This window comes from Erpetoichthys calabaricus, chromosome 4 (genome assembly GCF_900747795.2).
Source record: "Erpetoichthys calabaricus chromosome 4, fErpCal1.3, whole genome shotgun sequence".
Classification (NCBI taxonomy): Eukaryota; Metazoa; Chordata; class Cladistia; order Polypteriformes; family Polypteridae; genus Erpetoichthys; species Erpetoichthys calabaricus.
In genome coordinates this window covers 173,857,645-173,872,473 of record NC_041397.2, presented here as the reverse complement: position 1 = coordinate 173,872,473, position 14,829 = coordinate 173,857,645, and the positions used below count along the sequence as shown (strand labels likewise).

General features: G+C 40.5%; 1 protein-coding gene across 7 annotated transcripts in view; it reads left to right on the top strand.

The window, feature by feature from the left end:
* LOC114650378 (gamma-glutamylaminecyclotransferase-like) overlaps positions 1-14,366 on the top strand; it is a 31,021-nt gene extending 16,655 nt beyond the window's left edge. For 4 of the 7 annotated variants that reach the window (XM_028799960.2, XM_028799959.2, XM_028799961.1 and 1 more), the window contains one exon: positions 13,579-14,366. In XM_028799960.2, the coding sequence (XP_028655793.1) occupies positions 13,588-14,079 (492 nt within the window). In that variant the 5' untranslated portion in view covers positions 13,579-13,587 and the 3' untranslated portion in view covers positions 14,080-14,366. Of the gene's footprint in view, positions 1-2,051; positions 2,201-13,578 lie in introns of all 7 variants that reach the window. The other 3 variants (XM_051926089.1, XM_051926088.1, XM_051926090.1) reach the window with 1 other exon arrangement.
* The last annotated feature ends 463 nt before the right edge of the window (positions 14,367-14,829 follow it).

The window sequence follows — 14,829 nt, the reverse complement described above, 5'->3', positions numbered from 1 at the left end:
AGAAAAGACTTGATCATCATTTGTAAGGTAGTTACAAAAAGCAGACCTACATCAAATAACTACATTTTCACTCAAGAATGTATTACAAGTAGTGAAATAAGGTGGGGTTCCTGTAGGTATATACTGTAAAGTAACATTGATTGGCAATATAAGTATGAGTTTGTGCTTGTGTTTGCCCTGAAATGTAAGTTGTCAGCTCAAGGGAGAGTTTTTATCTCATGTCCACTGGTCCAGCATAAGCCTTAGCAGTCTTTAACCCTCTGCTTGGTAAAGCAGGGAAGAAAATGTATGAATTAATGGGCAGCGTGGAAAAATAAATTGTAGACTGACATGTAAGACATTCTAGAAATGAAACTATTAAAAGCAGTAATGTTTACAAAATACAAATTATCTGTTATTTGAAAATATGGTATGAATCATTGATTTTTGTTTTGTTAATGTTCAAGAGTGGGCTCAGTTTTATATGTTCTTTTGGGAATGGTGGGATCTCGGGGAAAAATGTGATTGCTAGTATGAAGCCGATTCAAGTACAACTGAGGTAACTGTCTTAAGGCTTATGTTAGTAGTTAGCATAACAATGTTTGTTTTTCTAAACGAGTGTTTCACAGTTTCTAAGTAAAGGGTTGCTGTGTAGGGATCACAGCCTCTAATTTCAAAGGGTCCTCATTCCGCTGAAACTTCTGTAGTTAATATAAGAAAGGTGTTTTGCATGAAAACTTTTTTGAAACATTCACAAAGGAGAGGAAAGGGTCATTCCAAGCAGGAAGGCCTTGTCTGTGCTAGAAAAAGAAAACAGCAAGATACAGAATGAAGGCATCAAAGGGTTAGCAGGATATGGTCCCTAGAGTCCTCCATTGAACACTGCCTCTTCTTGAAAGTTACCACTGAGCGAAGCCTGACCTCAGGACATGCTTCACTCAGGCAGTCAGTCCCAGGTTTAAAGATCAGTGCATTTTTATTTTTTCACCTGCTTCCTACAGCTCTCAGGAAACTTTTGAAGAATTATCCTGTAACTGTATCTTGTGGTGGATACCAAACTAAATCCGCTGTAAAATTATACTAAAGTGTTATTTTAAGAATAATGAAAGTCAGTATATTTTTGGTATCTAAGCAGTTAAACATTTTAGAAATGTAGCTCTGTGATCTCTGATTTCAGAAAAAAAGATAAATTATATATATAAAAAAGTAGTACAATATTACATAAGTATTCATAATTAAATGACCTGGGCAGGCAATATTGAGTAGTATGTAGACAAGCAAGACTAATTCATAACAAAAAATACAGACTTGACACTATTAAGTTTTTTTTTCCCCAGAATGCATTTTCATTCTAATTTACCACATCATCCTGGAAAAGTTTTGATAAGCCATTGACAGTGCTACTGTGGGTACACATTCTACATGGAAAAGGTTGTTGTACGTGCTTTTTATGTTATATTTTAAACAAATCCACAGTTGTTTTGCCAAATATATTAATACCAAAACAGTATACTCAAGGCGTCAGATTGATTCTAGATTTACATTCAAGTGTATTATCTATCTAAACAAGAAAAACATTCTTTCAGATTAGTCAAAACACATGCTTATCTATGTAAAATTCATTCTTTGAAGTCCATGCCTTTTTTGCTATGTTTAGTTCCAAAATATACATAAAAACTCTTGGGAGGCTTTTTGTTGGCATACATTGAGATTAAACCAGACATGAGTTTTCTATTCATAAATTGAAATGTTTACATGAAGCATGCCTTTTTGTGTAATTTGTAAGATATTGGGGGCAACATGTTAAAACACTTTACCACTAGGGGGCTGAATAACTCTATACAGATGTTCTTCCCAGGAGAAAAGAAATAAAAGGCATCACAACTGAATATGTGGATGATGGTATTCTGGTAGTCCTTAGAGTGCCAGAAAATGAGCGTGGCGTCTTTTTCCAAGTGTTGATTTTTTTAGGGTATCCTTCTGTTTTTAAGATTGTTAAAGACTTGATTCTCAAGTGCATGCTGTCTGTATTGTACAATTTGCCAAGAATTATCCAATTTATTTTTGTATAGCCCAAAATCACACAAGAAGTGCCGCAATGTTGACAGCCCCCCAGCCCTGACTATCTAAGAAGACAAAGAAAAACTCCCAAAAAAACCCTTGTAGGGAAAAAATGGAAGAAACCTTGGGAAAGGCAGTTCAAAAAGAGACCCCTTTCCAGGTATGTTGGGCGTGCAGTGGGGGTCAATACAATACACAGAACAGAACAAATCCTCAGTACAGTATAAAAATAAAAATTTTACAAGTACGGACCAGAATTTAACAGTAAATGATATCACATAATATGATTTGTATTTGTTTAGAGTCCTCAAGACTTCAGCCATCAAGCTGCCTCCTCCATTTGGCCATTCCACAGCGGAAACAGGACTGGCCCAGCCAATCCTTCGAAAGGACCCCTCTACCCCATGATTCCTGTGATCCTCATTCAATTATCCCTGTTAATAACCATGTTTTTCAAATGCTACTTAAAGGCTTCCATAGATGCACACATGTTGCATTGTGGCGTTAAAGCAATTCATGGCAAGCTAAACCTAGTCCGTCGAATGCTAAAACATATGTAATGATGGACCGTTTTTTAAAAAGGAAACATTCCAAAGAAAACCCATCGTGTAGTTCTGCTTTAAATTCATCAAATGAGTCATACTCTTAACGCAAAATCTAAATGTAGAAAATATGATGCTTCATACACAGAGTTTGGATTTGTGCTGAAATCAGAAAAAAGATGGACTTGTGTTCTTTGTCAGGAAATTATATGAAACGAATGACTAAAGCCATCTAAATTGAAAAAAAATCTAGAACAAAAGCATCCACCTGATGTTGGGAAACATGTTGACTCTGTCCAAAGAAAAACAGCAGTGCTTGTGAAACAATGGGCACTTTCACACAGCAAGCAACAGTTTCAGAGAGGACGTTGAAGGCGTCATTTTTGGTGTCATATGCCATTGCCTGTGCGAAGATCACTCACAGTTGGAGAAGATCTAATATAACCAGGGACCAAAGACATAGTTCAGGAATTGCTTGGTGAGGAAGCTGCCAGTAAAATTCACACTGTTCATTTGCAGACAACACTGTGTGTAGACAGATGTCTGACATGGCTGAGGATATAACAGACCAATTACCGGAGCAGGTAAAAAAAAAAAAAACAACCCTTGGTTTGCATTGCATTTGGACAAAAGCACAGATGTAGCTAAAGCAGCATAGCCTGTTGTCTATGTCATATTTATTGAAGATGGAAAGTTTGTTGAGGACCTATTATTCTTAAGGGGAAAACAACTGGTCAGGACATTTTTCAAATTTTGGACACATTCACGCAGGCAAATTTAATTGTCTTATTGTGTGGGCTTCTGTATGGACAGCACCATTGTCATGACAGGCAAGCGTAGTGGAGTCGTCACTATAAAGGCCAGAGCCCCAGATGCCATGGATACACAGTACATGTGGCTGTGTTGTGCGGCAGTTTTACAACGAGTGTCTGCATGAATTTCTCTCATCTGAGAATTCCCAGTTTGCTAGCTGTTTTGACAGCCAGTCATGGGTCCTGAAGTTTGCATATTTGGGTGACACACTTCCTCTTTTAAATACCCTAAATCAGAGCATGCAGGGCCACGATCACAGCATACTTAATTTGCAAGATAAAGTTCATGCATTTATACAAAAAAATAGGACTTTGGGAGAAAAAGCTAAACAAAGGAAATACTGTAATGTTCCCACTCCTTCACCAGGAGCTAGGAGCATCCAATGCAGACATAGTTCTGTCTATAATATTGTCACATCTGACACACCTGAAGGTATACTTTACTGACTATTTCCCAGACCATCATTTAAACTGGATCAGAAATCAGTTTGAGTCCAGAACTAAAGATGGCTGTTTTGATTTGAGGTTACAAGAAGAATTAATTGAAATAACCAATGCTGGAAGTTTGAAAGTGCAATTCTCTGCCATTCCCCTGTTAGAAATTTGGAGCAATCTCAGAAACGAATACCCAGTATTGAGTGAAAAAGCCATTTAATAACTCATACCATTTTCAACAACATAACCTCTGTGAGGCAGGTTTTTCTGCATTGAAAGTACCGTATTTTTCGGACCATAAGACGCACTTTTTTCCCCCCAGAATTGGGGGGAAAAAGTCCCTGCGTCTTATGGTCCGAATATAGCCTAAACATGTGCTGTAAAAAAAAAATGTTCAACTTGCCCGGCTCTGTGCTCCATTCCCGCCGCGGCCGCCCGCCCCGCTCACTGGAGTCAGGCGCTGCTGCTGCCCTGTGGTAGTAGTAGTACCATACCTGCTTCCATGATCATTCCTGCTGGCTGCAATGCTCCATTCCCGCCCCCGCCCGCACCGCTCACTGGAGTCAGGCGCTGCTGCTGCCCTGGTACAGACGTGGTAGTAGTAGTACCGTACCTGCTTCCATGATCATTCCTGCTGGCTGCAATGCTCCATTCCCGCCCCTACCCGCACCGCTCACTGGAGTCAGGGGACTGGACTCTAACTGGTACAGTGTAGTGTACGGTGACGGTCCCTTCCTTGATCCTGCAGTCTGCATGCATCATCATTCATCGATTCCCATCCGCCTCAGCTGGTGTCCGCCCGCTTCCGGGATCGGAACCAGTGTGAGGCGCACATGTGACCTCCCTCCTGTGAGAACACGTGTGCGCCTCACGCTGGTTCCAATCCCGGAAGTGGGGGAAACCAGCTGAGGCAGGACAGGAGTTGCGAGTCGAGCGCCACCACTGCACACACCAGTTAAATACGAATAGAGGTAAATGACAAGTGAAATGACTGAGTGAAGGTAAAAGCGCAAGAATATGCATACAAATAGAAACCCTAATACAGTGGAACCTCGAGATACGATCACCTCTGTATACGAGAAATTCAAAATACGAGGAAAGTATGAGCGAAAATTTCTGATCTAAATGCGAGCATTGGCTTGCGTAACGAGCCACGAGCCAGGCTGTGGGTATAGCTCTCAGCTTAGCGAGGGGGCGTGGTAGCAGTTGCGAGCCGCGATCTGCGGTGTCTGCGTTTCTCACTTAAGTGCACAGGTGGGAAACTGCCCACATCCACGATTGTTCCTGTGGCTGATGGGCTGCAGCTGCCATGTCCTCCCCGCATATATAGAGAAGCGCGAGCCGGATAAGGGGGAGAAGAAGTGAGAGGAGAGGAGAGGAGAGAGAGAGAGAGAGAGAGAGAGCGCAAGAGCGAGCAAGCAAGCAGGCAGGCAGGCAGGAGAGCAGGCTCGCGTGTAGCTGAACAGTGAGCTGAACAGGCGAGCCAAACAGCTGAAGCAGGACGGTGTAGAGAAGGTCAGCTGCATTAACTCTTTTAGGGCGGATGTCGTTTTTTGTCGACAGGAGGGGTTGAAGGCGTTAATGTTAATGGCGACAAATCTCACTGTCACGTCACAGGCATTCCCTCTGTGCTTGGAGGAATGCTAGACTCGTTGACTCGGCAAATAAACATTGCGTGTGCGTGAGTTGCGAAATGTAAACAAAGGCAAGATGGCACCGACATGTGAAAAGGCAGCGAAGCAAGTGCAGAAAAGAAAACACTTGGCAGACGTTGTTTTGCGCATTACCGCGGAGTCGGACTCTTGATTTTTCAGAATTGGACTTTATTGGCAGTGATCAGGAGATCGAGCAAGAGAGTTAGAAGCAGGCATCAGCTGATCAGACACCAGCCGATGCCGCGCGAGCGGATCTGCTGCCAGTTGAGTGCCTTCGCGCAGCCGATGCATCTACGGCAAGGTTCGCGTGGGATAAATACACATACATTGATCCGTTGAGAGCCGATATGGCTACCGGAGTTTACAAGACGGCATGGCTTGCTGTTGGACACGGCAGATCACCAGCTGCTATACTTCAGGCTGCTCTCTCCTGATGCTGCTTTTCAGCTACTGTCAGACGAGACAAACAGGTAGGCAGAGATTTTTTTTGAATCGCGGGCTGCGTTTGCATCGCATTCTCGTTATTCAAAGTGGAAACCCACAACGAAAGACGAGATGAAGCGCGCTGTGGCATTACAAATAGAGATGGGACAGAACTGGTGATATAACTTCAGGGAGCATTGGTCCAAACGTGTTTTGTCCCCTGGTGGCTTAGGTACGTGCTGCTGCAAAGTTTTATTCACTTCTGTAATAAACAGAAGCAAATCCCATGGGGTGAGCCAGGCTATAATGCCATACATAAAGTTCATAAAGTTTCAGAAGATGAAAAGAGGTGACAATACGGTTTTCATGCAGGCAGAAAACTTGGTGGCAGTGGCATGGCACGATGGCAAATGGGTGACTTGTCTCTCTACAGTACACACTAACAATATATGTTAGAAAATGCAGCAACAGACAATTGAAAAATAGGCATCAAAACAACACATAGAGAATTCAGGCTCATACAACATGCAAGACAGTAACATTTGTCAAAAGTAAATATTTTTTGTTGATTTGATATGTTAAACAATTGCTTTGTGTTCTTTTTTAAAAAATGTTAGTTTTTGGAAAAATATTCAGCCCTGGGAGAAAAGAAACAAAAAAAAAATTAGCCCTAAAAGAGTTAAGAGTGTCTCGCCTAGATTCTGACTCTAGCGATGAGGAGTTCTTGGGGTTCTCATAAAACAAGCAGAACCTAAAAGAGCGTAACTGTTCAACTTTATTCTATTTTATTACTGAAGTCTCTCGTTATTGTGTTTTACAGTAATTTTGTCTTTTGCTGACTGTATTTGTTAATAATGGTTCTAAATGCTGCTGTTCACTTTACAGGGTTGATTACATGTGTTTATGACTGTGATGTTGGGTTTTAATGCACATAAAATGTTTTAAGACATCAGAATCTTTTTTTTCTTCATTTCCCTTCTCTAAAAACTGGTGCGTCTTATGGTCCGGTGCGTCTTATGGTCCGAAAAATACGGTACTTAAAACCAAAAACAGAGCATGTTTAAATGTGGAAAATGGTCTGAAATTGTCCATAAGTCAGCTGCAACCCAGAGTGGACAAACTGTGCAAGAACATCCAAGCCCAAAAGTCGCACTAGGCCTGGGGTGAGTTTATTTTATGGCTGGGAATCGATTAAAAAAAATTAATCTTGTAAATGTGTGTAATTAATCAGGATTAATCGCATCTAACACTAAAACATGTAATTGTAAAATTAACACATAAATCATGAAGTAAATACACACTGAATCACAAAATTAATGTAGAATCAATACAGAGGATTTAAAAAAAATAATGGCATAATTTAAACTTACCGTATTTTTCGGACCATAAGACGCACCGGACCATAAGACGCACCAGTTTTTAGAGAAGGGAAATGAAGAAAAAAAAGATTCTGATGTCTTAAAACATTTTATGTGCATTAAAACCCAACATCACAGTCATAAACACATGTAATCAACCCTGTAAAGTGAACAGCAGCATTTAGAACCATTATTAACAAATACAGTCAGCAAAAGACAAAATTACTGTAAAACACAATAACGAGAGACTTCAGTAATAAAATAGAATAAAGTTGAACAGTTACGCTCTTTTAGGTTCTGCTTGTTTTATGAGAACCCCAAGAACTCCTCATCGCTAGAGTCAGAATCTAGGCGAGACACTCTTAACTCTTTTAGGGCTAATTTTTTTTTTGTTTCTTTTCTCCCAGGGCTGAATATTTTTCCAAAAACTAACATTTTTTAAAAAAGAACACAAAGCAATTGTTTAACATATCAAATCAACAAAAAATATTTACTTTTGACAAATGTTACTGTCTTGCATGTTGTATGAGCCTGAATTCTCTATGTGTTGTTTTGATGCCTATTTTTCAATTGTCTGTTGCTGCATTTTCTAACATATATTGTTAGTGTGTACTGTAGAGAGACAAGTCACCCATTTGCCATCGTGCCATGCCACTGCCACCAAGTTTTCTGCCTGCATGAAAACCGTATTGTCACCTCTTTTCATCTTCTGAAACTTTATGAACTTTATGTATGGCATTATAGCCTGGCTCACCCCATGGGATTTGCTTCTGTTTATTACAGAAGTGAATAAAACTTTGCAGCAGCACGTACCTAAGCCACCAGGGGACAAAACACGTTTGGACCAATGCTCCCTGAAGTTATATCACCAGTTCTGTCCCATCTCTATTTGTAATGCCACAGCGCGCTTCATCTCGTCTTTCGTTGTGGGTTTCCACTTTGAATAACGAGAATGCGATGCAAACGCAGCCCGCGATTCAAAAAAAATCTCTGCCTACCTGTTTGTCTCGTCTGACAGTAGCTGAAAAGCAGCATCAGGAGAGAGCAGCCTGAAGTATAGCAGCTGGTGATCTGTCGTGTCCAACAGCAAGCCATGCCGTCTTGTAAACTCCGGTAGCCATATCGGCTCTCAACGGATCAATGTATGTGTATTTATCCCACGCGAACCTTGCCGTAGATGCATCGGCTGCGCGAAGGCACTCAACTGGCAGCAGATCCGCTCGCGCGGCATCGGCTGGTGTCTGATCAGCTGATGCCTGCTTCTAACTCTCTTGCTCGATCTCCTGATCACTGCCAATAAAGTCCAATTCTGAAAAATCAAGAGTCCGACTCCGCGGTAATGCGCAAAACAACGTCTGCCAAGTGTTTTCTTTTCTGCACTTGCTTCGCTGCCTTTTCACATGTCGGTGCCATCTTGCCTTTGTTTACATTTCGCAACTCACGCACACGCAATGTTTATTTGCCGAGTCAACGAGTCTAGCATTCCTCCAAGCACAGAGGGAATGCCTGTGACGTGACAGTGAGATTTGTCGCCATTAACATTAACGCCTTCAACCCCTCCTGTCGACAAAAAACGACATCCGCCCTAAAAGAGTTAATGCAGCTGACCTTCTCTACACCGTCCTGCTTCAGCTGTTTGGCTCGCCTGTTCAGCTCACTGTTCAGCTACACGCGAGCCTGCTCTCCTGCCTGCCTGCCTGCTTGCTTGCTCTCTCTCTCTCTCTCTCTCTCTGTCTCCTCTCCTCTCCTCTCACTTCTTCTCCCCCTTAACCGGCTCGCGCTTCTCTATATATGCGGGGAGGACATGGCAGCTGCAGCCCATCAGCCACGGGAACAATCGTGGATGTGGGCAGTTTCCCACCTGTGCACTTAAGTGAGAAACGCAGACACCGCAGATCGCGGCTCGCAACTGCTACCACGCCCCCTCGCTAAGCTGAGAGCTATACCCACAGCCTGGCTCGTGGCTCGTTACGCAAGCCAATACTCGCATTTAGATCAGAAATTTTCGCTCATACTTTCCTCGTATTTTGAATTTCTCGTATACAGAGGTGATCGTATCTCGAGGTTCCACTGTATTAGGGTTTCTATTTGTATGCATATTCTTGCGCTTTTACCTTCACTCAGTCATTTCACTTGTCATTTACCTCTATTCGTATTTAACTGGTGTGTGCAGTGGTGGCGCTCGACTCGCAACTCCTGTCCTGCCTCAGCTGGTTTCCCCCACTTCCGGGATTGGAACCAGCATGAGGCGCACACGTGTTCTCACAGGAGGGAGGTCACATGTGCGCCTCACGCTGGTTCCGATCCCGGAAGCGGGCGGACACCAGCTGAGGCGGATGGGAATCGATGAATGATGATGCATGCAGACTGCAGGATCAAGGAAGGGACCGTCACCGTACACTACACTGTACCAGTTAGAGTCCAGTCCCCTGACTCCAGTGAGCGGTGCGGGTAGGGGCGGGAATGGAGCATTGCAGCCAGCAGGAATGATCATGGAAGCAGGTACGGTACTACTACTACCACGTCTGTACCAGGGCAGCAGCAGCGCCTGACTCCAGTGAGCGGTGCGGGCGGGGGCGGGAATGGAGCATTGCAGCCAGCAGGAATGATCATGGAAGCAGGTACGGTACTACTACTACCACAGGGCAGCAGCAGCACCTGACTCCAGTGAGCGGGGCGGGCGGCCGCGGCGGGAATGGAGCACAGAGCCGGGCAAGTTGAACATTTTTTTTTTACAGCACATGTTTAGGCTATATTCGGACCATAAGACGCAGGGACTTTTTCCCCCCAATTCTGGGGGGAAAAAAGTGCGTCTTATGGTCCGAAAAATACGGTAAATAATGACCTTAAACCTGAACTTTTAACAAAGTACAGTACAACTTGAGCAAGTGCAGCCTGAATTTGAATGCCTTCCTAAAAGGCAAGTTGAAAAGAAGGCAATAAGAAAACAAGGCTAAAATATTAATTAGTAAATTGGCATAGCATGTGAGACAAAGATGTGTCAATGTAAAGAACAATCAAAATGACTTGACTTTGAATGCACTGGTAAAGACTGATTTAATTGAAAGAATACCATCTCTTAAATGGACATACATTATAACTTGTGTTAAAACTCCAACAATATTATCTTCAGTTGTTCAACACCTTCAACGATTGAAAATTATACTGTACACAAGTGCTGTGTGTGCAATCTCCAAACTGCTTTTTTTTGCTGTCCCCTGTCCTGCCATTTTGGACAGTTTAGTATGTCTAATAGATTTAATACTTTTGTGATTGATAGAAATCGTGGTGTGACTTAGGATTTTTTGGGTTACAAAAACGTGCCACCACAGAAAAATGGTTGGAAAACACTGCTTTAACTACACCTTTGCTCCTGACATGCTAAAAAAAGATCTCTGTAGTTGCTATCTCACTTAAAAACCGACACTGTGCATTACTTGGGTGGTCATGTTGCATTCTTTGCATAAATTAGTGAAGATACTACAACCTGGATTAATGGGAAAGGATAATCATTACACTTCTATTTTTCAGAATTTTGTCATTATATTAGGGCATTCAGCACTGTATCTGGCAGACTGACGAGGTAAATGCAGATGTAATAGCGACTTATTTTGATTGTAGTGCCATTCAAAGATAAATTATTTAGTACTTATATGATATTGAATCAATCTTCTTATAGAAACATGAAAAAAACAAAAAGTTTAATTTTTTACCTTCGCAGCTTTTCTCTAGCATTACCCCAGGACTGTGATAAACCCCACACCCCGGCACCTATGTCAGTATGTATAAATCAAGAAAATGAACACCAGTGCTACATATTGACATGTGGTGTATTGTTGTGAACGACGTAATATAAAACTGTAAACCTTTAAATGAAAATTTTATTTAATAACATTTGACCATAATGAGTACTGCCACCAGATATATAACACTGTTCCTTGTGTGCTGGCTCGACAGAGCAGCATGGCTAATTTGCAGGCGTAATTGGCCATGTGCCCACTACACTCTCAAAACATTCCTTATTATTCCATAGTGTAAGATTTATTACTATTGGTACATCATTTCTTTTTTCTTGATAGAAGAAAAAAAATGTTCAGCATCAGCACAGATAAAGTGAAAACAAAAAAGACTCTTCAACTGTGCCTGGAGCTGCGACTTCAGACAATGGAATGGGTCAGTCCCACACTGCCACTTCATGGCGTGGCCCAAGACTGGAACTCTGTCAGTGCAATGATCAATATTTTGCTTACATATTACTAGTTTGTGGTCGTTTGTTGTATTTTGTTTATGGTATTCATTCCCTCTGCGTCTTTTGATGCCTCACAACAATTCAGATCACATTTTTGGCCACAACAGTTGGTCCAGCATATTTGCCAGACATTTCCCAAGCCCTCGGGGACAATTGAATCTATTCAAAAGTAGTTTAGTTCCTCCTTCACCATTCATTTCAATGCAATTCGCAGCATTCAACAAAGTTCATGAACATTTCTGTTATTTCACCAAACTCACGACGAAGCAAACTCTGTGGAGTTTACTCATTGCATGCCAACAAGTTAGATTTAAATATCCATTTTAAAACGAAGTATATGCTCAAATACGTTATATCCAAAAGTAGGTTAAAAGGTCTGGGTGCTATGTGCACAATGGCAGTGTATGTGTATTTTTATGTTTTATTAATATATGTACATTTTTATGCTGTAAAGCATGAAGTGCTTTTATTCTGACATAGTTGCTTTAAAGATGCACATGAAAACTGCAACTTCACAAAACGGGGTTCATTGCAAATGCAGTGTGATATAATTAAAAAAAAAATTGTGAGTGTGCTCCTCTCGACTTTCTTGTATACTGTGATAGAGGAAAAGGTCAGCAGAACCACTTCCAGTTGCGCAATATTTCTCAAACATATCTCTTTGTTTCTCATCATAACTAATTGATAATACTGATACACAATCATTTATCTGTATTTATAAACAAACTTTCTATTAAAATGATTTGCATGTTGTGAGTCCTGACTGACCGTAGTGCATGAAAATTGTAATCTGGTCTGAACTGCAAAAAAAAAAAAAATCACAGGATACATTTCTCCCAGTGGTTAGCCAACACTGAACCTTTATCATTGTTTCAACACATTTTGCTTGTACATAAGAATTAAATAATATTTTGTAACTAGATGTCACAGGGTGTCTACTTTGACAGCATTGGGTGCCAGTCCATTATAGGGGATTCTCACGCACACATTCATATCCACAAGGTGCCAGTTAGAAAATCCAACCTGTACATTTTTGGGTTGATAGAGTAAAACTTAGCCATGTTTTAAAAAAAAACAAACAACAACAACAAACTCCAATAAAGGGTGAGAGAACAAGACAGGTGAAGGGACAAGAATCAGAGTTGTCACGCAAGTACACCAAGAAGTGTTGGCATTTTAGAAATGATTATAATTACACTGCAGAAGTGCTATCTTTTAGTTACAGTATTGATTATGCTTAAACAGCATCACTACAAATTCCCTCCTCTTGGTATAACACAATTTAATGGTGAAAAGGTGATCAGAACTGACCTTCTTTTCCATCGCTTACTAGTATTAGACACACTGCTCTCAGCATCTGCAAATTCAGTGCTACAATTTTCAGTTCTTAACACATATCGACTCCTTAGTTTGACCGGTCATCCCCATGAGTACATGACATGCAGGTAACATGTAATGCTCAGGTACGTTTAAATACTTCAGAAGGTTGAAATGTTTGGATTTTTGTCTTGCACGTAAAATATCTTTTGGAAAAAGGCCTTCAAGTTGTTTGAGAATTCTGAATGAACAGTAGTATTCAAAGGAAACTGCAGTTGACTGGAAGCTTAACAGGATAAACATATTTTAATAGTATTATTATTGTATCAGCAGGAAAATGACTTTAAACTTTTTCCTTTAGCAGAAACACACTATAATAGGAGCAAGCCTATTTAACTCCTATTATATATTCCGTTTTCTGCATTGAAACCATAAATGAAAACATATTTCATCCTGTGTGTTGATTAAAACAAGGTTTGGCTCAAGAATAGTAGCAAAGAAAAAGGAGGTCAAATTATCTTCAAAAGGAGCCAGCCAACACATTCTGTGCTTATTTTTGGTTAAAGTTTCTTCTTATAGTTGTGTGACTTTCAAATGAGGGGTTTTAACATGCTACGTTAAAAACATTTCAGACAACTGTGGTTGCACAGGCTATTGAAAGTAAAGTTTGGTTGCATGCTGATTTTCTCGATATATATTCTTAATTATATAAATGTATAATAACATTCATATTGTGTTTTCTTACAGAATATTACAATGGTCTTAATTTTTGTATATGGTACCTTGAAAAGAGGCCAGCCAAACCACTGTGAAATGACAACAGCCAAAAATGGGAAAGCAGAATATCAAGGAAGAGGACACACTGTTGTAAAGTTTCCACTGGTCATAGCAGGAAAATACAATATCCCATTTTTATTAAACGTACCAGGATCTGGCCACCATGTTAAAGGAGAAATCTACTCGGTTGACAATGAGATGCTACAATTTCTGGACAAATTTGAAGAATGTCCACATCTGTACCAGCGTACTCTTGAGAAGGTCAAGATAGAAGAATGGGAAGGTGCCAGTGACCTTTCAGCTGATTTGCCTGTTGGCAGCATTGGAGAGTTCTTTATCTATACCACCAAGTTGTACAGTCCCGAATACCTGAAGCTTGATTGTCATGAAAATTATGATGCTTATGGGGCACACGGCCTTACTTATACGGAACGTATCAACAGAAATGTGGACTGGCCTTTTAATATATAAGGCATCCAATAATGAAATATGCATTTTGTGTAACATTTTATAGTTAAAACTAAATTAATGAATAGAAGGCCTAGGCATAGCTACTGTAGGTGAAAATGCACTGCTGCTTTTTTGATTACATTATACTCGACTTATTCCTTGTATATTTAGAAAGTAAATGCACTGTGCACCATCTGAGAGAATGTGGAGGGTATTCGTAATGCACAGGGGACTTTGTTTACTTCATTTAATGATTATGGAAAATTAACAGATTTATTCCCCTTAATAAAAGGACACGTGTCTGTGTATCAGTGTGTCCATACAGTTGCTCTTTCTCTGTCAATCAGACAGATGACACATCACAAACATTTGTAGTAATAAAATGCATTGCATTTGTCATTCCCACAGATGGCGTATCGCAAACATTAAAACTGCTTTTACGAATCCCATGGCATGTAATAGAGACAGTGCATTGCATTTGTCATTACAATAGAGGGTGCCTCACAAGCTTTAACGCTGCTTTGTATTGCTATTACTTTATCATAAATGCATTTTATTTTTTCATGCATTACAAAATACAATTCCAATAGATTAATTAGCTAGTACAGAAATAAGAACTTTATGCTTTCAAGATTTCATGTCATACACAGGAAGCTTTACAAGCATTTTACAACCAGTGAAAAATCAGCAGTTGGACTGGTGAAAGCCTAGAGTTGTGCTGATAAGAATTTTGAGCTGATGTATCCACTACAGCTTACTCAACAGAACATA